This window comes from Telmatherina bonti (assembly GCF_933228915.1).
Source record: "Telmatherina bonti genome assembly, chromosome: 6".
In the NCBI taxonomy this organism is placed as follows: domain Eukaryota; kingdom Metazoa; phylum Chordata; class Actinopteri; order Atheriniformes; family Telmatherinidae; genus Telmatherina; species Telmatherina bonti.
In genome coordinates this window covers 35,503,650-35,528,229 of record NC_136624.1, presented here as the reverse complement: position 1 = coordinate 35,528,229, position 24,580 = coordinate 35,503,650, and the positions used below count along the sequence as shown (strand labels likewise).

The following is a 24,580-nucleotide window of genomic DNA, read 5'->3' as shown; positions in this document are numbered from 1 at the left end:
TGGAGGTGCTTGTGCAGAGTGCTGTTAGAGTTTATGAGAAACTGAGCCTGTGATGTGTGTGTGGAGGCAACACCCAAGCAGCAGACAGTGTGGTGAGGCTGTGGTGCGGTGAAATCAGCCTGAAGCCGTTTGGAACACCGACTATCATCAGCAGAAGACATCACACTCTGGTATGGACGGGTAATAATTTGGAGCACATTGAATATTTAAAAAAAAAATTAATTTCAATTCAAATTTTATTTATATGTCACATTTAACACAACCTCAGCTGAACAAAGATAGAATTAAAAGTACAAATACTAATAACATCAATAAGTACAATCTTTGGTAGGCTATGAGATAAAATGATAGAATTTATTTTGAAGAGTAGTTTAGGATTGCTCTACTGTATTTGCATATTTTGTGTAGTTTCTGGACTAAAATGTTCAAAGGTCTTTTTGGAAATTGCCTCTCAGATCTAAATATGCAAACACAGACAGACTGGCATCCGTCTCATGTAAGATCTCCTGCAGGCGTGTGCACACATATGGCTCGAAAGTGAACTTGCTCTGAAATTTTCCACGAGAATAGAAAAGTTTAAAAGACTAAAAATAATCTTTTATTCCAGAAAAGATGCTAAGTGTATGTTATTTAACTCGGTGTGCAGCGTAGCTTTAAGTTCCTAAATCACATTATTTATGATTATTTCATTCTGGAGCAGGATTATACTGTGAGTTAGTTGTGCAGTGATAATTTCTGCAGGTTAACACCTTAGATGGTTAGGTCATTTAGAAAAACACTCAGGAGTTAAATTCTTATTTAAAATGTGCAATAAAACCAAAAACACAGCTATTAGTAAACAGGACTATTGTAATAAATATGGGTGTAAACGTTAGAATATTTAAATTAACTCATTTTTAACATAAAAATTTGATCGAAACTAAAACACAAACTCAAAATCATCCCGTTAAAAGTTCCATAATGTATATGAGGGACACAGACTTTTGTTAAAAGTTTGTTGACTGAGGTTTTGCTGACATGAGAGCCATGTTAATGCATCTGCACTGTATCCTCTCAGATTTGTCTGAATCTGCACATCAGGCAAACATCTGCAGCTCTTTCACCAGATGATCTGCTCAGATCCCAGGGATGCATATAAAAAGAAAGGCACCTGAGGGTGTAAATATTAGGAAATAATGAACTGATTAGTAATCATGTAATAAAAAAATAAGGTAAGTTTGTTAAACAGTTAGTCGTTTAGTTTTTTTAAATCAGTAGTTGTTTACTCAGGATGATTCTGGTTTTTATGATTTTAATCACTGCTGCGCAAACACTGATGACAATAACTTTGTTGCTCATGAGAAATGATATTCCTTTGACCTGAATCTTTTTAAATCAATCTTTCTGCAGCAAAAACAATCATTTAACTTTGCACAGTGGTCACATCTGGTGACTTTATGACTTTTACTTCCTTTGAACAAACAGTTTGGACTGACAGATATGATCACACTTGTGGTTTGATCAGATGACGATGCATGAATGTCGTAATATGACCGCGAAGAACGTGGCAGTGCTGATGTAGAACAACGAGGACAAATAGATTACGTACTGCATTTACTTACACTTGGGTATTTGAGGTCAACTCAGATAAAGTCTGTTTAGACTAAGTATGTGTTAGATTCTTTTATTGTGGTGCGATGTCGGGGCAAGCCAGATTTTAGGGGTGGTAAATCGTTTATGACTTCCATCTTTGCGTGCGAGTTAATAACAAAAACTTGTGGGATATTGTGCAACGTGCAGCTTGACTCTAACTCCTAGAAAACATTTGGATCAATAAACAAGAAGAATGGGACAAATCTTGTCATTTGCCTTTTGCAGCATTGAACGTTGTTAAATTTAAACGATAAACTTATGAAGACAGATTAGTGAAATTGTTGCAGAATCCTGGGACATGACTACAGTTACTGCACGAGGGAGCAGCATCACCAATAAATAAAACAACTTATTCATAACTAGGCGCTGTCTGATGTTATTGCAGCTTCGCTTGCAGAAGATCTGCAGCCTTGCAGCGTTTTTAATGGCTTTCATGACATGTTACTTCTATTACAATAGATGTAAAATGTATATTAAATTGTATTGTACTCCATGTATCTAGATATTTATTGGATCATCTCATAATGGATATATAAACACAAATATAAACTTACTGACTCTTCTCATTCTTTTGTTTTGCACCACTGCACAGTGAAAAGACTTCCCTGAAAATATTTGCCAAAGCCCAAGAGCCTTTTAAAAACTTCTTTATACAAAGAAAATGAGGTGTGTGTGAAAGAGGGATGGCAGGGAAGTGGGTGCAGTGACCAGTGTTGCATTCACCTCTTTGAGTGGTTATAAGTGAGTGGGATGATGACTCAGGAGTATTAAGCATCTCTCCAGCAGGCTCTGGGAGAAGAGGGATGGGAGCCAGGCATCAGCATGAAGCCAGGTTTGGTTTTTGGAAACAGACAGCTGCAGTTAGGAATCTGCTTTTCTTTAATGCCAGCCAGTAATTTCTGCAAGCCGTCACACAGAGGCTGTTTGCTTTTCATGCAGATGCTGCTCAGCCTGTCAGCTGTGGAAGCATGTTTTTAAAAAGACAATCAGATAAGTCCATTTCTAAAATGAAATCTTTATTTGTCCCTTTAACAGAATGTAAATTAAAAATGTAGCTACCTTTTTTAAGGACGTTTACCATTTATTGTTGTGTGATTTGTCAACATTTTTAAAGTGTAATCTTTAATTTAATTTCCTTGTAATCTGCAAAGAAGTGTAATCTTCTTCTTGTAGTCTAATTTTATCTACTAAATTTCCCAACTTGGGCAATTTATTAATTTCCCAAGTTGGGATTAATAAAGATACAGAAACTGTATTTATCATATATGTCACGCTGTGCTCTCCTGAGTTAAATACGTGCTTTTTTTTTTTCAAAAGGTGACCGGCAGCTGATGACACAGTGGCCTGAAAGAAAAGTCATTGATCGCTGTCTTAAACTTCCTCGTGTGCACAAAAACCGTTACAGTTGTCTTCGTCAGGGTCAAAATTAAATAGATTTACTTCATCACACACTTTTTCAGTCTCTTTTGTTGTCGCTTTCAATGTCACAGACCTACCAAGTTAAATTCACTCCTGAGCTTGTGCTGTTCACGTCAACACGCAGCTCCTTAAGATGTTACACCGTAAAACTCAAGAAATTACCCACTTTCCTTGCATTTACATAGGAGTTTTAATTCCTTTTAAAAACAAATAAAAGCTAATTCCGCTTTAAACTGATGAAAAACGACCATGTAAACAGTTATCCTATCCTAATCCTAATGCCCCCATGACGCGTGTTGTTTTGCCTTCCGTGTTCGGTGGTCTGTCTTTCTTCTCCTTCTCAGTTGCTGCATGAAGTGAAGTAGTATGCTCATGTTGAGCTGCTACTTAACATTTATAATAAAAATAGCGGCGAAACTGATACTTATGTAGTTTTTACAAGTTACGACTGCAAAGACGAGAAGCAGGGCAGCCAACTTTGTTTATTTCCCGCATGCGTCATACTTCATGTGCAGCCTCTGTCCAAACAGAACCCTTCCCAACCCGCCGCTCTAAAGAGGAATTAAGTGAGGACGTGTTTCAAGTAAACTCGTAGGGCAAACATTAATTCCAAAATATTTAATAGCAAATTATTTAATTCCAAATGATTAATTCCGAATGAAAATACCTCATGTAACCGAAGCCATTGTTGTTTAAGCCGCAGGGTTAAAATTGTGTGAAAAAAGCAGCTGCTTATAGTCAGGGCATTACAGTAGGCATGTCAGGAAGCCTGGAATCGATCCTGGTAGACGACTTCTCTTCGTCCTGAACTACAGCAGCTTCTCAGGCTGAGATAATGCTTGTTTCTTATTCTTACATCCACCATTACATTGCATCCCATTTTAAAGGTAGCAGTTTATGACCTGCTCACATTCACAGCTAATACTAAGATGCATGTGGGATACTCTCAAATAAATCCAGTAATGGATTAGTTGATGTAGATAAAAATCTTTCAAATATTGTTTTTCACAAGTGCACATACATCAGATCAGATTATTGCAGTAATCTGATTTCTCCCACATATCTGATTTTGGTGTTTGTATAAATGGGCTCTGTGTTTTGTTTTTTTTTAGTTTTTTTTTAGTTTAATGATGTCTTTATTATTCAAGAGAAACTATTGCCGTTATAGAAACATCTCTAAATGAGTTGATATGGAATCATGTTTATTCAAAACATCATATCAGGTTATTTATTGTAAATCAAATTGATACAGGAGAAGACTACATGATGGTGGATTCGGTCCACTGCTGTGACAAGGCACCTGCCTGCCCCAAATCAGCTTCTCTCACAGAGAAGATGCAAAGTTCAGATTTTTACTAAGGCACAGGTAAAAACTTTGTTGTTCGTGTTTTAAATGCCAAAACAAAAAAACGATTCAGTTCATTCCACAAAATAATCATTTCATGAATTAACACCTTAATTTTGGCAGCCCAACTTAAAGATCCTAAACTTAAAGAGAAATAAATGAAGACATATTAGTTTCATAATCATAACATTGTTATTATTTCTGTGACAACTGAGAGGAAAATCCCACGACAGCTGTCAACCATCCAAATAGTCCAGTCTGGCAGAATTAGTGAAACTTTGATGCGTTTCCACTTCATGCAGCTTCACTCCACATGTAGTAGTGCATAATGAACCGCTGCTGTGTTATTTTTCCACAAAATTCATATTCTTATTTTATTCATTACATGGAAATGAGGAGATCAGAGGTTAACGGAAAGGTTGCTACCCTGGAGGGTCAGACGGCAACGCTCAGAACATCTTTCAGCAGAGTTTTGGACTAATAAATGAACATAAATATCAGCATGGAAGCAAAGCAAAGTTAACATCCCTGCAGCTATTTCTAGATGCCTCCCTCTCCTGAGTTTGAATGATTCCTGCAAACGCTCTGATTAATAGATGAAAAAGCAAATAAATAATGGCCTGTTTGTGGCAGTTTTCCTTAGCTTTAACAACCAGCATCAAGATTTTCTCCAGTATCCTTCAGGCACTGTGGATGTTTTTTATGTGTTTGTGTGTGTGTGTGTGTTCTGTGTCTCACCTGACACACTACAACAAAACCCTCTCAGTTACGCGCTGGGTAAAAAAGAGAGAAACAACAAACAAGGTAGCATGCTGTGCATCACAAGGCTTAGAGAGTGTCGTGGAGAAAGATGGCGAGATTTTTACTCTTCTTCCTTATTGTGAATTTAATGTGATCCACCTTTAATAACAAAAGAAACAACTGGAAAGTATGACACAGTGACAAGGCTCTTTCTGACGCGTCTTCCCCTGATACACCATCATCTGTTCAGCCTAGCTGACCCGTCTTGTAAAGTTCCTCGGCATTTTCACAGAAAACAGCTCCCTGTGGAAAATGAAGGGAGAGACTGGACCAAAACTGTCGTCATGAGACGTAAAACCAAAACAAATGTCTGACCTGGAGAACCTGCGCTGTCAGGCGATAAACATCTCATGTTCTATACTAAACACGAGCTCTGCAGCAGTCGGTAAAATCATGTTGTGCAGCTTAAACTGCAGGCTTGAGTGAGTCGGTCAGTCGTTTGCAGATGGACTGATATCAACCCACATTTGTTCGTAAATATCTCAGTGTTTAATATGTTTCCTTCAGAATGAATAACCTCTGTTCATAGTGATAAAATAAACCAACTTTCCCAACTCTAACTGTAAGAAGGTGACGTGGACAGACATCTGAGACTGCTCCTCTCATGCACATGTTGTCCTGAATGAACATTTTTCTGTATGTTTTCCCTGCCTGTTGTCTTTTGTGTGCAGATTGTTCAGCCTTTCAACTGAACACTTCCTCACTATTGAGTTATCTGTCAACGGGTATTGGATGCGCTCGGAGATGGGAGGAGGGGATGAATGTTTATTTGCATGTAAAACAGTTGTTAAGGAACAGACAGAAAGCTTTCGGTGTGTTTTTCCATTTAACCAGCTGACATTTGATAGAAAGAGAGCCTGAGGGTGAGGAAGTGAGGGATAGAGGTGAAGTGCACATTAATGACCCATCTCTCCTGTTATCAAGAGGAAAGGGAAAATGGAACAAGCCCGTCCGCTGCCTTTGCCTTTCAAGCTTTTGTCCTGCTAGTCTGCTTTCGTTGGCAACAAACCGAGAGAGGGCTCAAAACAGAGGGAGGTGTGAGGGAGGACAAGAGCGGAAAAGAAGTGATTCTTTTCAGTGCAGCGATCGTACAGATAATAAGAATAGCCGAGAAAAAGATCCGGCTTGTTCAAATAGTAGGCGACTACAACATGAAGAGGTTGTCCTCTGAAGAAACGATGTGTTTAATGGACAGTAGCTTCCTCCGCTGGCTCTGTGCCAGAGACGAGACAACAGAGCTCTGAAACACTCGCAGCTCGAGTGAATACGATTAACCCCGTCTGTGTGTGTGTGTGTGTGTGTGTGTGTGTGTGTGTGTGTGCTGTTTTAACTGAAGTGTTTACATTAGGGAAATGAACTCTCTGGCTATCACCAGCCTATCGCTGAAGGCTGATTGAGCATGAACACTCACACCCATTACTAAACACACAAGCGCACGCACACATGCACACGCCCATATACACACACACACACACACACACGACTTTCTCTCGCACTTTCTTGTCATAGGCAGCGATCTCTGCATGACGGAATGATTGCGTCCCTCTTATTGGCAGCCGACTTGGCATTTGGTCCAGGCTATTTTCTGGATTGTAATTGGACTGTAGGTCAGCAGTTGTGTTGAAGGTTAAAATTAAGCACAAGCAGATATGATTGCGTATTAGCATTTTCATTTTGCAGTTTAAGCACTAGGATTGTACAATTCAATTATCATAAACCCTAACATATGTTTATATGTTCATATATGCAGCAATTATTAGAGTCTGAGCAGTCTGTGTATTCCCAAATAAATTAGACTCTTTAAAGGACTGCCATTTGTGTGTGTGTGTGTGTGTGTGTGTGTATTGTAAAGTGTAGTGATGCTAATTTACTAGTTTCCAGATCATTTCAGATGACACAGCATGACAGAACTGTCATCATTTTTAATAAATTTGCCAATTTAATGTAGAAAATGTTGTAACTTTACTCACACATTCATATTATTTGCTGACCATTTTGATTTAATATGAAAATTTAATTACAGAAGGAAGTTGACAATATCAGGCAGCTTACAAGACTCAGAATGTTTTCTTAAAATATTTTAACAATTTTTTACATTTCACATCTATAACATAACAGAAGCTTAGCATCAACTAAATTAAAGTAAAAAAGCCTCCAATATAGTTAATAAAATAACTTTTTCTTGATATTTCATGTCAATATTTAGTACCTACAAGGACTGTATACTTATATAACAACAGAGAATAGCAGTTTTCCTGTTTCATTTTGCTCTTTTCTCTCATAAAATGTGATCTGCCAGTAACTGTCTCCTTTATGCGGCTGTGTTCCTGCTGCCTGTCCACTTCCTCCCACTGCGCTGCCTTAGCAATGAAAGACCCACCAGCACTGGTATGATGCCTGCTAACTGTCTCCAGGTTAGATGGTGACAGACAAAACCTTAATGCATACAAAAACAGGCAGAACCTGCTTGATTTATTTATGTTTTGGTTTTTTTTTTTGTTTTGTCTGCAAAGATGATTTATGAGTAATTCAAATTTAGCTTAGCCCCCCCCCCCCCCCCCCCCCCCCCCAAAAAAAAAAAGCCCAAAACAAAACAAGAACACACAAGAAACTACCCAAACTGTCTAAACTTAGATGGAACTAGTCTAAAAGTGAGATCTTTATTGTTCCTCTTCTGTATCCGTGAGGTCTGGGTATTTGCTGGTGTGACTCCCATTATTTGGTGACGTGTCCAATTTTTAAAGACACCTGTTGTTTTTGGCCTGTGCCTTGTTCCCATTTCAGTTTGCTTGTAAATCTCAGGAGCCATTTACCTTTAAGAGGCAGGAATCTGATGAGAAATGCTGAAAATGTCAGAAAACTTTGGAGGACTCAGCATTCTGACATCTGCTGCCTCCTTCATGCTGCTGATAGCATCGCCCTCAGGTCACGCATCAGTGAATTTAAACCCTGTCATGGCTGATGTGATACTTGTGTGTGTGTGTGTGTGTGTGTGTGTGTGTGTGTATGCAGTGCACATGTGTTTGTTTGTGCCTTTCATTACTTTGCTAATTAGCACTGTGAGGTTGGATATTATCATAAGCGAATTCCCTAAAAGCTTGTGGATAATGAGATCTTGATTACGAATCAAAGAGTTGAGTCTGATCCTCTTGACAAACTCTTGAGGCGGTGAGTGAAAACACGACATCCCATCCACCTTCCCATTAGCTGACGTGAGGATTTTATCCAGGAGATGTCTGGTATTCAGGCTCTGTGGGATCTTGTTTACCCCTTGGGATATTTGAAACATTTCCCCATTTCTAGACTATGATGAGAAGAGATAAAAACTTTAATTTGATGCACCACAGATTTACAATCTGCTTCACCGTCACGCCTCTGTGTCATTCAGACTTTAATCGTGCTGCTGTGGCTTATTTTTAGCATCAGATGTGCTTTATTGAATGTGTGGTCTGGGTCTGGATCTTTGTATGTGCATTGTGTGTGCTATACTTGCTCTTTCAATCAATGCTATGGATCCCATCCTTTGTGGGTGCAGCTGGCTTAAATGCTCATCCAGCTGAGCCGCAGTGTGACTGTGTGTGTGTGTGTGTCTGTGTTTGGACTGATTATTGAAAGCTGTTGTCTCTTTGCCCTGTGGGGCGTCTGACAGGATCTCATTGTCATTTTTGTGCCTGTGCGTGAGTGTCTCTTACATATTAAAATATTCATGTTAGATCTACTGGTCGGATTCAGAGGGCTTTAACCTTTTTTTTGCGTGATGATGGAAAGAAATTTAGGTAATATCTCTAAAACATTACATTTCCATAAAGAGCAAACTATTTTGTGGTGTTATGACTAGCCTAAGGTACTAAATCTGTTTATGTCCATCTCCCTTCACAAGCTCATTTCTCCAGCCTTTTATAGTCTCTCATCATTTGTAGGAAAGTAAAGATTCTGCTAAATTCTCCACACTGCATCTTGGTCTTTTATAGGTTAAATGAAGAGCTGAACAATATGTGCGATATTCACCCATTCACTGAAATACTCTGACAGGGCTTCTTTTTGCATTTCATCCTGTTTTTATGAACTTTTCCAGCTGGTTAGGAATGTTAAGATGTCAAACAAGTTTTACTATGTAAACACAAGTTCTAACATCTTCCCACAGTGAGCTTTGCATCAGTTGTACGCTGATAGCAGACACATTTTGACCTAATCTGGGCTACGTCTTGCACTTATGGTTACAGCACTGGCAAATGTGTGGACCAGATCTGGTCCAGATGACAGTTTCTGACCTGGACATGAGGTGTGGGATGTGTCTTTTGGGCCACATGTGATCCAGCTGTTAGTTGTGTGGTCCAGAATTGGTCCAAATATGAGAAGCCAGCCTGAACATAGAAGTTTTCCTGCATGCTGCATGTGGTGGTCATGTGACCGCACTGGCACGGAGTCATCAAAAGTCAATATGTGCTAAACAAAACTGCGGATGTGGGTCATATTTGTTCCTCATTTGCTATCTGGAGAGTGATCTGGTTTACTAAGATGGTTGGATGCGGTAGTATTTTTTTGTATAACTAGTTCAGTAGTTTTGCCTTATTCATTGTTACCTGGCTGTGTTAGCATGCTAACACCAGCTAACAAAAGTGTTTCGGCTTCTGTTGGTATTTTAGCTTGAAAAAGGGGAAAACTGCTTCACTGGTACATAAAAAGTCTGGACATTGCTAATATTAGTATTTGTCCATGAATGTGAGTGTAAGAAATGGAAAGATAAAAGAATCAAAGGTGAAAATTGATTTTATTAGTGAAATTCAGTATTGTAGTAGATGATAATTAATTTGAGGAGGTCTTGTTCTGGAAGCTGATGGCTGCTGGCAGGAATGATCTTCTGCATCTTTCAGTCTTCCATCGGACCTGAAGAAGCCTCTCACTGAGCACACTTTGTTGTTTCATCACTGTGTTGTGGAGAGGGTGTGAAGAATCCTCCATCATCTTCATCAGCTTGTGCAGCATTCTTCTTTGGACAATCAGCTCCAGCGGCTCCAGAGTTCCTCCAAGCACAGAAGCAGCTTTAATGATCAGTTTGTTGATTCTCTTCAAGTCTCTGGTTCTGATGCTACTACCCCAGCAGATGCTGCAAAGCTGACTGCACTCTCCACAACAGACTTATAGAAGATATGCAACATCTTGGTGCAGACGTTAAATGTTCTCAGCTTCCTTAAGAAGTAGAGTCTGCTCTGACCTTTCTTATAGATGTATTCATTTCCAGTCCAGTTTGCTGACTACCAGATATTCCTGTACAAAGATGGGATTTAAAATATTTTTTTCATGTTTTGATCCATTTTAATTTGATTTTCTTTCTGTTTTGTCCAACATTGACTTAAATGTTTGCTTATAAACTGTCCGTGAGGTGTGAACAGAAAAACGTGCGCACACGCATTCCCACTGCAGTACAGAGCCTCTGTGCTGCTCCTCTTCCATATCCACTTTATGATTATAATTGGCTTAAACAGCACTTTTAGATACATTAACCTTTGTGCCAAGGTCACATCCAGTAATAAAAGGACCTCATCTATCTGCAGGCTACTTTCAAAGTTGCACGATTAGTAATCAGGTTTTCTGGATGAGCGTGCTGCTGAATCGCACTTTTCTAATGTATTTAATTCCTTCCTGGAGGATTCTTTAGAGATGCCTTAAAGCCTGAATGAGGGCCAGAAAAGGCTCTTGTGTATGTTTCTGTGGCACGATAAAGACATGTGGTGAAGGGATTTACTGTGTGTGTGTGTGTGTGTGTGTGTGTCTGTGTGGTGGGTGTGGTACTTAATGCACACTGTGTGAATTGAAGATAGTACAGTGGTTGTTTTGACATGCATGTGTACAGCACTTGTTTGCAGAGTTACTGTGTGGGAGTTTTTGCAGTTTGCTCCCCATCCTACCACAGCTGTGTGTGGTTGGGGGGGTTTGTCTTGCTTTCTCTGGGATTATACATTATTTCTATGTGTCTTTGTTGGTCTGTGGTGTAGTCGTAATTTTGCGGGGGAAGTTGATTTGCATCCTCTCAGGATTGAACCTGGGGGGAGGGGGTTTGCATGTGGTGAGGTTGACCCAGTACTTCAATAAATGCTGGCTCATGGATTTTTCTGCAGCTTAAAATGATTACCTCCCCACTCTGTCCACATGATACCTTTTGAAAGCCTAGGACACGCTCTGTCAGACCTTCTGTTTTATGCCCATTATGTGAGATTAACATATTTTCTCCCAGTTAATCAGCACTGCAGCACAAGCACAAAACAAAGTGGTCCATCTTTAACAGCTACATCTAAATTAATCAGCCCGGAAGGTTCTCTGCCGTGGTGCTGTCAAATAAATTAAAATGACTCGGCCTTCATTGTGTCAGCAAGTTCAAAGATGTTCTAGAGTTAGGACTGCTTCCTTATGGAAGCGTCTTATCAGGGATTATTGTAAAGCAGGGAATGTCAGGTAAAAGCAATTAACTTGCAGAGAACTACCTGTCAGGGTGGAAAGCCCAGCAGAACCCAAAAGCCAGAGCAGGAGGATTAACAGCAGCTGTAATAATGACTTATGAGCCTGTCTTCCTCGTACTTGAAGCACATGTTTGAGAGTACACATCCCACCTGAGCAGACGGTGATGCGAAGTCATTATTTTCAGCACTTTCGCTGTAAACTGCTGACTAGTTCATGTAATGCATAGATGGAAAGTTAATGAGCAATGACCCAAAACTTTTCAGTATAGTTTTATAATGTCAAAAATCCAGACCATAATCATGGTCATCAGCTGATGAAGGTGGAAAATTTTTTAAAGCACTGAAATCACAGAAAGTTTTTAGCTTTGGCGGCTGCTGACAAAGCAGATGGCTGTATCTCAGCTCCCAAAAGCTCGAAAGGTTTTGGAAGTAGAAGATCTAGTTTGTCCAGGAAGCTTCAGCTTAAATGACTCCAACAAAAAACAATGTAAAGATGTGTCTGCTCATCCATGAATCCATACGACGATGCTGCCCTCGATTACTGATTTTAGTTGCCCTGTCAACATTTTATAAGCTGCCCTGTTGAAACGAAAAGTTTATAAGAATGAATAAATAATGTCATCATCTCAGATTCTTACTGTTCCTCGTTTAAAGCCGTGGTAGGTAATGTTGAGGAGCTAGTAAGATTCTTTCTCAGCTTTTTAGCGGGAGGAGGCAAATAAACCGAACCGAGTCGGGGAATCCCTCCTGTTTTTTCTCAGCCATGTTTGCCTTCCGAGTTTCTTCTTCACTACTTTCATTTTCATCCTAACACGCTGTTTATATGCAGGGTGTGGCTTTCAGGTATGCACTGTGGGAGGGGGAGGAGGGGAGCCAGGAGAAGAAGCTTACGAAATATAAGAAATGAACAACAAAAAAAATCCATTTCAGTCCGAACGTTTGGATTGGTCAGAGTTTTTACAGATGTACAGTAAACTGAGGGGTCTAACTGTATTTCTTATTGTTCATGATTACAAAATGTATATACTACTATCAGGACGAGGAACTACTTCACCCAGAGTAAAACAACATGTCTCTGAGTAAGATTACCTACCCCAGCTTTAAAGCTTGTTCGGTTTACCTGCATAACGCGTTAAAAGTTTTATGTTCCTTCAGTTTGTAGGCTGAGATTGTGTGAAAGCACTAAATTTGCACATTTTTTCTTTTTTTTCCCACATCAAGTTATTATTTTCTCAATTTCTGATTGCTTATCTTCGACTCTTTTGTCCCGTTTCTTGCAGGATTCGTCCTCAAATGGCCAAGGAGAAGATAGAAGGATGCCATGTGTGCACACTGGTCACACCTGGAGAACCGCAAGTCCTCCTGGGAAAGGACAAAGCCTTCACCTACGATTTTGTGTTTGACATCGAGTCAGAGCAGCAGCACATCTACCAGACCTGTGTGTACAAGCTCATTGAGGGCTGCTTCGAGGGCTACAATGCCACCGTCTTTGCTTACGGACAGGTAAGACAGCAAGAATCCTTAGAAATAACACACAGAACATTTACATAGAACACTTTTTTTTTTTTTTTTTTTTTTAACTCTTGTAGACAACTTGGTTTTATACAGACAAAAGTTTACTCTGAGTTTGTTGAAACTGAATAAACTACCATAAATGATCAGAATACTGGTCATTGTGCACAAAAAGCGCTGATGAAATGTGTTTCAGACGGGCTCAGGGAAGACCTACACCATGGGGACTGGTTTCGATGTGAGCCTGAGTCCGCCCGAGCAAGGCATCATCCCGCGGGCCGTTCACCAGCTGTTCGAGGGGATCCAGAACAGGAGGGCACGTGCTCAGGATGCTGGCACGCAGCCGCCTGAGTTTAAAGTCAGCGCCCAGTTCCTGGAGGTACATAACACCATCTTACATTTAAACATGGCTGTATTATTGCTAAACGTACCTGTTTGCGGTTGTGTGTGAATGTGTGTGAGAGAGTGCTGGTCCGTATTAACTCTAACCAGATGGGGAGACAACAAGATCAGCCTCTTCTTCCACAAACAGGAAGTGACAGCCTGAAGACAGATGGGCTGGAATGTCTGCTCGTTCTTTGTTGGTCCTGATTAATGTTTGCCATTACCTCTGACATTATTCCTCATCACTGTGGGGTAGAAGACAGATAAGAGCGCAGGATCAGAGGGAGGGAGGGATGCTCATGTAGGAGAAATGAGATATATGGCTATTAATCATTTCCTCTGGGATATCTGGCAGGCAAATGTTTGGGCTGGATTTGGGAGGGTACTGCTGTGTGTGTGTGTGTGTGTGTGTATAACCTGATTACTTTAATGACCGTGTTGTAAATAGAAATTCCAATTTGACAACAAATCGTTTTTCTTTCTTTCATTTGTTCAGATATTTTTCTATTTATTCCTTTTGGTCCTGCTTTTTGTTATTAGTGTGTTTTCTGCAGATTTTCAGGTCAAAAGGTTATCTTCATTGATGGTTAACAGATGTGTGTATGTGTGTGTTTAGCAGTAGGTGGGAGCAGCTGAGCTTCCAGCTGACCTCTGTGACCCTTGACCTCTCTGAAGCAGATTCAGAGAGTTCAGCATTTTGATCACTGTGGGCGCAGAACTGTGTTTCAACAACAAACACTGATGTGATGAAGAAAGACAGAAGCAAACTCTCCTGTAGAATTGGATTCATTTGCAGCTTAACAATGATGTGGTGTGAATACAACAGCTGTCTAACACACACATTAGCTATGTTTCTCTCACATAGGAGGGGTCATATCACGCTCTGGAGAAGCATGCGTCATGACTGGTCATGTGTCGACGTGTGTGTTTGTTGTAGTTGTACAATGAGGAGATCCTGGACCTGTTCGACGGAGCCAGAGACCCAGAAAGTCGCAGCAGGAAGTCCAACATCAGAATCCATGAGGATGGCAGTGGCAGCATCTACACCACAGGGGTCACATCCAGACTGGTGCACTCAGAGGAAGAGGTCGGTCCTCGTTTCTCTGTGTGTGTGTGTGTGTGTGTGTGTGTGTGCTGGCTTTTTGAAGCTAGCAAAGAGTATTTTTCATCGTTTTTTATTCGTTCCTCACAAAAGATCTTTCATGCACTTCTCTTTTAAGGTCTATCTGATGATCATCTTTGATGCTTATTCAGAGGTCTGTACAGACCACAAAAATATCAGTGTATCCTGTTGTGGAAACGTTTCTCTTTATATCCTTTTTTTTTCCCATAAAAAGATGTTTTCCATAAGAATTAGCTTCTGTTTTCTGTTTTATCCATCCTTCCTTCCAGCAGCAGTGTTCACCGTGCCACTGGCTGCAGCATAAGCTTTAGAGGACGTGATATTTAATGGCAGTGTGCATACTTTTTTTTAATGCATCTCTGCTAATTGCAGTCAAAAAAGATAATTGCTTTATGTTTAACTTCTTCATATCTTAGGATGTTTCTAAAATTTTTACAGTTGCAGAATTGTTTTCTGTTTTTATCTGATGGCTCCTCTATGACGACCATGTTTGCACAGCTGCACAACAGAGGAGTTCACCTCCACCACAAAGTCTGATAACTCTGCATGAAAGTTATTTTATAGTTGCCTTTTTTACAATCTGATGAACAGTTTTCTCAGTTTTATTAATCCTAACTTAATCTCCATTGGCTGCCTTTTCTTGATGATGACAAATGGAGGAATCCTTTAGAAATTGTTGCCTTAATAGTCTTAAAAACTAAAGATATAAAAAAAACAAAGTTTGTGGAACAATGAGCTGCCCTGCACCTCACCAGCGTGGCAGAGGTCAGGAACAAGTAGATGTTTGATCATTAAAAAAAAAACAACAAATAGATTATGAATAATGAGACACCTGACTCTGATGTGATGCATCAGATTTTATATAAGATGTAGAAAATTGAATTTTCTCCAAGCTGGCTTGTTTACATTCACATGTGAGGATTGAGTAATAATTTATGGATGCAGACAGGAGTCAGCAGTGCACAATGCGTGTCTGGTATTCAGGTTCACACAAAAAGCAGGTGGTGATACAAAAGGGAAAGTTATAGTAAATATTTGGTCGGACAAAACGTGCGGCGTTGCTCATCTTTTTTCAGAACTGGGTGACAAAGTAAACGGAAAAATGTGAGCAGATTTTGAGAGAAGGCATAAAAATTTAATCTGTGAATTAAATTCCCAAAAAGCAAACAGCTGAGACACAAATGGAGACAGATGGGTACTCCTGTGGGAAAGAAGAATGAAACTGTCACAACAGGATGAGGGAGGCGAAGTGCGGCAATGATGGAGTCTTTGGAGGAAAAACAGAAGGAAGGTTGTTGAAACCGTGAGGAGAGGATGCAGCAGCAGAGGAACTCCTGCAGGTGACAGAAATGTCAAGAACAGTTTAGTAGGAAGTTTAAAATCGAATAAATGAAGACTTTCACCACCATGAATTAAACTGGAGAGTGTGTGGAGTTCTTCTTCGAAACCTGAGCCCCATCATGCGACATTTGTTTTAAATTTGCATGCAGCTTGTTTTAATGTCTGAGCCGGCCTGTTTTTCCCTTTACCATCAGTTTGTCTCTGGGATTTTCAACTAAAAGTATGATGTTCTAAATGTTTTGTGTGTGTGTGTGTGTGTGTGTGTGTGTGTGTGTGTGTGTGTGTGTGTGTGTGTGTGTGTGTGTGTGTGTGTGTGTGTGTGTGTGTGTGTGTGTGTGTGTGTGTGTGTGTGTGTGTGTGTGTGTGTGTGTGTGTTTTGCAGCTGCTGCAGTGTCTGAAGCTTGGCGCTCTGTCCCGCACTACAGCCAGCACGCAGATGAATGCCCAAAGCTCCCGCTCTCACGCCATCTTCACCATTCATCTCTGTCAAATGAGAGTGTGTCAGCAGCCGCAAATGGTGAGACTGGGGGGGGGGGTGTTAGAGTTGAGAAGGTTTTATAGATGGTAGGGGAGTAAAATCATTAAAAAAAAACAAAAAAAACCACATGACAGGGAGGTCCAGAGTGAGGCAGATGTTATTAAAAGTTTATCTTCATCTCCTTATGTAAAAGTCTGTCAGCTGTTACTGAGGTTAGACTAAATAAGAGGTAAAACAAATGATGGGTTTAAAAAAAACAAAACAAAACATGCATTTTTCAAAAATGAGAAAAGATGAGATGTTTTTGAAGAACATTAAAAAGTTCATGTATTAAACATCGCATCATACAATGTGATGAAAGAGTTAACCAGTTCCTAGCAAGATCCTGTGACTTATTAACATGCTGTTTCCCTGGATGTGTGTTTTTGTCCCCCCATGAGCAGAATGGAGCAGGGGAGAATGGGGAACTGAATGGTGTGGACTCAAATCCCATCACCCAGCCAGAGTACGAAACCCTCATGGCCAAGTTCCACTTCGTGGACCTGGCTGGCTCTGAGAGGCTGAAGCGTACAGGGGCCACTGGGGAGAGGGCCCGAGAGGGCATCTCTATTAACTGTGGCCTGGTGAGTCGAGGGCCGAACATGTGAAGTTTTTGTTCCTGCTCTAAGTGTGTGTAACTTTACTCTGATGTGTTTGATCACACATCCCTCTTCTTTGTGATAGTTGGCGCTAGGAAACGTGATCAGCGCTTTGGGGGATCAGACCAAGAAGGGTGGACACGTCCCATATAGAGACTCCAAACTTACCCGCTTGTTGCAAGATTCACTTGGAGGCAACAGGTACTCACACTCACACACTTCACTAGTTCAATCACCGATAAAACAAGCTGAATTTGATCTTTGTTCGAGCATCTGATTACTGCATCTGTATCCTCCTCCTCTAGCCGCACAATGATGATCGCCTGCGTCAGTCCGTCAGACCGGGACTTCATGGAGACACTAAACACGCTGAAGTATGCCAATCGTGCCCGTAACATCAAGAACAAAGTGGTGGTGAATCAAGACAAGACCAGTCAGCAGATCAGCGCTCTCCGTGCCGAGATAGCCCGACTCCAGATGGAGCTGATGGAGTACAAGGCGGTGAGTTTAAAAGGAGAACCAGAGGAGAGGGAACATCGGTAGAGACAGAAATGAAAAAAAAAAAAACAGAAGGGGGGAAGGACATGACAAATGGAAATGAACAAGTTGAAAGAGAGCACGAACTCTCTGCTGTCAGTCTAACTGATGCAATAAAGCCGTAAGAGATCACAGTCACTGGGCAGAAAAAGAAAATGGACAATGCTAATGGAAGTAAAAGATGGTGGTGCAGAAGCCATTCCTGCTGCAGCTGCTGATAACTATATTACATTAGATGCCATTAGGGGAACACACACACTTCCACTTATGCCTTTGCTATTGTGCAGCATAGCTATGAATAAGATTAATTGACAAGATATCGGCATCTTATATTGTTTTATAGAGATTATCTGATCATTCGACTGAATTTACAGCTCCGTTTTTGAGTCAAATAAAAATAAGAGGCAAGCATAAAGTTTACTTTTTCATCAACTTTGACCTCCAGATTGTAACCCAAAAAAAAAAAAAAAAAAAAAAAGTAGTCAGTCTGTGGTAGAAGCGAAGAGGGTTGCCATGGTTACTACAGGGAAGTGACTGACACGAGGCTGCGAGTTGACCTGGATCTGGTAATAAGGGATGTGATGTGACTAGAAGTAATGGAGCATCGCGAGCTATGACTGGTTTAGATAGTGACACTCTGTTCGAGGCTTAAACTGCTGGATTTATTTTGCAAAATTCAACAATAGCAGATTGAAGGGCCACAGGCAACCTGAGTCATTTCATACAATCACTTAGTGTTTGGTTGGCCTGGAGCGTCTTTTGTTTTCTTGGTGCTGACTGTTTGCTCCCTGCAGGGGAAGCGTGTCGCATGTGAGGACGGTTCGGAGGGCTACAGCGACCTGTACCAAGAGAACGCCATGCTGCAGAGAGAAAATGACACGCTGCGTCTCAGGGTGAAGGCCATGCAGGAGACTATTGACCACCTCAACACCCGTGTCACACATCTGTTGGCCAATGAGATCAATGCCCTCCTCACCAAATCAAGTTTGTGAAAAAGATCTTTAGTCACTTATGTAAAGTTTAACCCTTAAAACTCTGTGGGAGCACCTTCATCCTGAGTGCTTTCATGCTTTCTGTCCACAGTTCATCATGTACAGTAACTCTGTGGCCTAAATTGCGACCAATAGAAGTTTTCTGGGGATTAATATCTGAGGTTTGCAGTCCAGAAGCAAACCGTAGTGAGTTTCTAGAGTCTCTATATGGTAAATTCACTTTCAATGATCAATGACAGCAAAAAAATGACATTTTTGTAAAAAAAAAAAAAAAAAAAAACCTGACCTCTATTTTCAGGTCCCAGAAATGATGTTGAAGCTACTCCCCCTCAAACTTTCGACCAATCAAATATCTTAAATTGATGGGAATATCCAATCAGGAGCAGCCAAAGATCAACGGTTGACAAGGAAGTTATGTCTTGAAATAAATAAATAAATAAATAAGTCAAGTCATAAGTGCTCTGTTGCTAAAATAAACCCACATTTATAAACGTTTTTTTAGCTAAATTGCACCAAAAACAAGTTGAGTTAGAGTTTGTTTTGTGAGGATAGCAGGTGAATAGAAGCATAAATAAAGTAAATACTGAACAGTGCTTGAAGGAAAAAAGTGTAAATAGTAAATAGTTTCTGCTGTGTAAGAATGATTTACCAATAAGAAAATGGTTGACCACCTTTAATCCATGTTGTTTATTACATGTTGTCAATAATAAGTTAGCTCTGCTTGTTTGGTTGGTCTTTCTGAGGTTACATCTATTGATTTATTAATTTTACATCACATTCATGTCTTATTCTGCCATCTAAGGATATCCTAAAAAAAATCTTTAGATTTATTGTGCTTTCGAGGGTTGAGGTTCTACGTGCAATTTTCTGTAAACAGATAACAAACAAACAAACAAACAAAAAACAAAAACAGGTGGACTAAAACTAGCCAAACGTACCTTCCAGAGTTTTAAGGGTTAAACATTGGAAGCTGAGAGTCTTACAGTCTCTTTCTTAAAATGCTTGAATTAGATTATTTTTCCTTTTCATGTGCAGGTGAAGGCAACGAGGAGATCAGGACTCTCATTCAGAACTATATCCGAGAGATTGAAGAGCTGAGGTAAGCGTTTTGCAGCTTTCATTCTGACTGAGACTTACAGCGCTTCATAATCAGTCAATCGGATCTGAAATGTCTCTCTCTGTCTACTTCTCTGCCCATGTCAGAACAAATCTTTTTGAGAGCCAGGCCATGAATGAATCACTGCGTCGGCAGGTGGCTCGGCTCTCCTCCCGTTCCCCGTTCCCAGCCTCTAATCTGAGCCCCGCCCCCGGCCACCCCCCAGGATCCTCTCCTGTGTCCATGTCCATGGAGGCCGAGATGTCAGATGTGCTGCGCCGTGCCAAGCTGGACATCGAGAGGCTTAAGAAGAAGGAGAGAAGGCAGAGAAGGCTGAGGTGAGGAGAAAGGGATGCAGATTTCTTGATGACTGAGTTTAAAGCAGGCTCTCTGTTCGGCCCGCACTTCGCTGCCCGCCAGGTCTGCTGCTGCCTGGTCGCACCTTGGGGTTCTGGTCTGGGTGGGGCCTCCTCTGCTCTCTTTATAGCTGTTGTGTTTTTGCATATCATTATTTTTCCTGTAGTACTATAGCATTTTATTTTGTATTTGTGAATACTGTCATCATGGTCGCTTGGAAATTTATTCCTTTGACGCTGGAATTCTGTTCCTCCTTAAATGTTTTGTATCTATAGCTTTTTTTTTTTTTTTAATCTTTTCCCCTGATAGGTTTAGCATTACTATGTCAGAACTGATTGTTATAATTAAAAAGAATAGTTAAAATATTCAGAATATCAAGGGCAGCCATTTGTATGACATGTCTGCCTTGGCAGAGTAAATCTATCTGGTACACAGACTGCCGTTCTTCATGCTATGATGCTGGACAGAACAGGGTAAAAAAAAATAAAAAATAAAAAAAAAAATGGAGAGAGAGCAGGAATTACATCACAAGAAGTGTGCACAGTGGTCATATATCTTTGGAAACTGTATTTCTAAATTCCCCGTCTTGCTCATTTTATTCCCCAAAAGGGACTAATTTTCTCAGTGTTCATCCTCTTCCCCTCTTCATCACTTTTCTCTTTAAAAGCCACATCACGAGTCAATTATGGGTGTGAAATGCTGCCGCTGCTCAGCAGTAACGTTGGCTCGGACACAAAAAGGTCTCCGTCTGTTGGCCTTTGGGTCATGGTAGAGCAGAGTACACATGCTAACAGGCTAATTGTTGTTAGTGACATAGAGATGGAGGAGGATGGGGGATTTACAGATGGGATGAGTGATAAACACCGTAAAAGAGAGGAGCAAAGGGGGAAAATGAAAGTGGTAATAAAACTGATGCACTGAAGTAGACTTTTAAGAGGGATGATTTTAGCATAAATACTGCACTTGGCAACACACCTAAAACCCTGTGTGGAGTGTGTGCCATCTCTCTGTGGATGAAGAGTGTTTCTGCAGGGCCATCTGCATTACTATTGCAGGTTAACATAAATATGTGTTGCTTTTTGGTTTTCTGGTGGATCCACATGCTCGTAACACGTGCACCGATGTTTGTTGTTCTGCAGTCCAGAGCTGGAGAAGGGCTTGAAGAAAAGAGTAAAGCTGCACACCCATGAGAACGGAGAGAATCGGCGAAGTGGTGAAAACGGAGAGAATGGAGAAATCGACTCGGATGATAATTACGTCGAGGTGAGGCGCACGTGTACGTTCACATTTGGTCTTTGTACGATCAGAACAAAGTCTGATTTATACACGTGTGTGTTTGTGTGTAGGACATCATGTCTCCGCTGCAGGAGGAGAGTGGCTGTGATGAAGATGAGGGTGAGGACGAAGAGGAGGGCAGGGAGGAGGAGGATGATTTCGAAAGTGACGAGAGTCTGGTGGACTCAGACTCTGACTCAGACGAGAAAGGTTTGTCTCGTGACAGCTGCTGTCAAAAGATAACCGGAGATTTTCAGCATTTGTCTCCTTGTTTATGCGCATCTGATCATCTTGTAGCTCCATGTGATATTTCCAGTAAGGATGAAGATATCTTAGATATGTAACCACAGACCTGCAGTTTCCAAATTACAGGGGTCACTAAATAGGAAAGGTTAAAAGTTCCTCCACTTCTTTTGTTTTAATATTTTTTTCTTTCAAAATTCATGTAACGTGCAAAACATTTTAAATAGAGTTTAAAACTTGTGTAAACCCTCAAACCAGCAGCTAACTTCCAGGCAGACCTGGCAGACCTGACCTGTGAGATTGAGATCAAACAGAAGCTGATAGATGAGCTGGAGAACAGCCAGAGGAGGCTGCTGATGCTGAAGCTACAGTACGAAGAGAAGCTGATCCTGCTGCAAAACAAGATCCGCGACACGCAGCTGGAGCGAGACCGCGTGCTGCAGAACCTCAGTGAGTTCAGTCAATGTGGCGGGCGTGACGTAAAGCGTCCCGCCTGCATCTTTATAACCGTATCGTGCCGCTGTGCAGTGTCCATGGAAAACTACACGGAGGAAAAAGCCAACAAGATCAAGCAGGAGTATGAGAAGCGCCTGAAGGAGATGAACCGCGACCTGCTCAAGTTGCAAGCAGCGCAGAAGGAGCACGCGCGTCTCCTCAAAAACCAGGGGAGGTACGAACGGGAGCTGAAGAAACTGCAGGCTGAGGTGAACGAGATGAAGAAAGCCAAGGTGAGGAGATGATGAGGGGAGTCGGGGATCGTGGCAGGGAGGAAGAACATGTCTGACCAGGTGCATATTCTGCTGTTTTCAGGTGGTGCTAATGAAGCAGATGAAGGAGGAGCAGCAGAGGAGGAGGATGGTGGAGGCGAAGAGGAACCGTGAGATCGCTCAGTTGAAGAAGGAGCAGCGACGGCAGGAGGTGAGGCAGCATCTGAGCGAGGAGAACATAAATCTGACAAGACAGCAGGGACGGCAGGCCGTACCGACTGCATGCATATTTACATCTTAGCTCCGGTGTCAGAACTACAATTATTGGGAAATTGTTATAAAATATCAGATTCAGCAAATGCTACAGTAGGTATGTCGCTGCTTCATCCACAGTTGAAGAGTCTGAGTGTATTTAAAGGTTCCTTAAAGCGGTTGAGTTGGTAGCAGAATGCACGAATGTGTGTCGATGCGCAGAAACGCCTCCATCTGTTCGCCTGGCACAAGTAAAACCGGATTCATGCATGTGATGCTGTTTCATATTTAATGTTTGCACTTCAAGCATCACATTCCACCTTATTTGTTTTCCCTTGAGGGGTGGGATTATGAGCGAGGATGAAAATGTTAAAACTGTCTTTTTCTGGGCTTCCTTTGTAATCCTTTTATTTAAGGCCCCATTTTAAGTCTTAAATCCCTTCTCAGTCGGAACTTTCTAAGTATCTTGTGTGGAAAAGTAAACAGGCTCATCTTGATGTTTGAAGCAACATTTAAGTACAAAATGTAAAAAAAAACCAAAAACATTGTGCCCGAGTAATAAAAACCTGCATATGTCCTCCTGCTGCATATCAGTACCAGATTCGAGCGTTGGAGTCTCAGAAGCGGCAGCAAGAGCTGGTGCTGCGCAGGAAGACGCAGGAGGTGACCGCCCTGCGGCGCCTGGCCAAACCCATGTCGGATCGCGTAGCTGGGCGGGTGGCCCGCTGGAACCAGACACCCCCGGTTACAGATTCTGGAGCTGATTTGTCAGCCAGCACAACGGCAAGCAGCTCTGAGCCCGAGACCGCGAAGACTGTGAGCGGGTTGGTGCGGCAGTGGAACAACAAGAACAATGTCTACGGATACCTGGGGGAGAGCGAGGGGAGCATGGATGGAACGCGGGTCATTGGGTAAGAAGAGTTGATACGATCTAACTTAATTCTCCTTTTTTCCGCAGGTCTTCCTGAATAAGTGCAGCTGTACATGTTGATCTGTCTTTCCTGTCCTCTCCACCCTAACCAGTCGAGGCAGATGGCTGCCCTCCCTGAGCCGGGTTCTGCCGGACGTTTTCTTCCTGTTAAAAGAGAGTTTTTTCCTTCCCACTGTTGCTGTGTGCATGCTATGTATGAATTGGCTTGAAATGATGTGTATGTAAAGTGTCCTGTGACAACATTGTTGTGAAGTGGTGCTGTACAAATAAAGCTGAATTGAATTGAATTGAATTGCACAACTGATAAATATGCATTCAGAAGCATAATTATCTGTAAGCGAATGTGCTGCATATGCTGGCTACTTAAAAGTTAAGGAAGTTGAATATATTCTGTACTCGCTGAACTTAAATCTGACAGAAAAGAATTGATTTAATCTAAGCTTAAATACTGTTATTCAGACCTCGCATAACCGTCTGTCAAAGGGAACATTGTTTGTATTTGTCAAGGATTCAATTTCTATCTCTTCTCCTTTTTCTTTACACCTTCCCAGCAGCAGGAAGAAGCTGCAGCGGAAGCCAGTCGGCCTGGGCAGCACTGCAGCAGCTGGAAGAGCCAACAGCTTCTCCAAATCCGCCCGTCAGAAGTGGCAGGCCCTGGAGCGCCGCATCACGGACATAGTCATGCAGAGACTGACCATCTCTAATGTGGAAGCAGACATGGATCGTCTCATCAAGGTGGTTGGATGTGGTTTGGTGGAAGAAGTGGGTTTAAGTTGCAGCTCTACACAACAAGCTGAAAGTGGTTATTAGAATGAGGCGCTGATGGTTAGCTGAACTGAGTGGTTGCTGGTTTACACCTGCAGCTTGTCTGACTTACTTCAAGTCAGTATTAAAGAACTGAAACAAAGTGCGGGCCTCTTACTTCCTCTTTTAAATTGTAGTTGTTTATGTTCAAATGTGGGAGAGAGAGCAAATGTGTGAAGTCAGCCATCTTAAAAACATTTAACTATTCGTTTTGCAAAGAGATCAGAGCATTAAAGTAAGTGTCATAGTTCAGAT

General features: G+C 41.3%; 1 protein-coding gene across 1 annotated transcript in view; it reads left to right on the top strand.

The window, feature by feature from the left end:
• kif21b (kinesin family member 21B) overlaps nt 1-24,580 on the top strand; it is a gene marked incomplete at both ends in the record, with an annotated part of 67,256 nt that overhangs the window by 15,930 nt on the left and 26,746 nt on the right. The window contains 17 exons of the mRNA XM_079242143.1: nt 12,936-13,158; nt 13,364-13,546; nt 14,489-14,638; nt 16,398-16,532; nt 16,949-17,116; nt 17,217-17,332; nt 17,437-17,632; nt 18,463-18,652; nt 19,696-19,759; nt 19,864-20,094; nt 21,253-21,376; nt 21,460-21,598; nt 21,890-22,081; nt 22,160-22,359; nt 22,442-22,549; nt 23,185-23,501; nt 24,079-24,256. Coding sequence (XP_079098269.1) covers nt 12,936-13,158; nt 13,364-13,546; nt 14,489-14,638; nt 16,398-16,532; nt 16,949-17,116; nt 17,217-17,332; nt 17,437-17,632; nt 18,463-18,652; nt 19,696-19,759; nt 19,864-20,094; nt 21,253-21,376; nt 21,460-21,598; nt 21,890-22,081; nt 22,160-22,359; nt 22,442-22,549; nt 23,185-23,501; nt 24,079-24,256 — 2,914 coding nt within the window. The remainder of the gene's footprint in view (nt 1-12,935; nt 13,159-13,363; nt 13,547-14,488; nt 14,639-16,397; nt 16,533-16,948; nt 17,117-17,216; nt 17,333-17,436; nt 17,633-18,462; nt 18,653-19,695; nt 19,760-19,863; nt 20,095-21,252; nt 21,377-21,459; nt 21,599-21,889; nt 22,082-22,159; nt 22,360-22,441; nt 22,550-23,184; nt 23,502-24,078; nt 24,257-24,580) is intronic.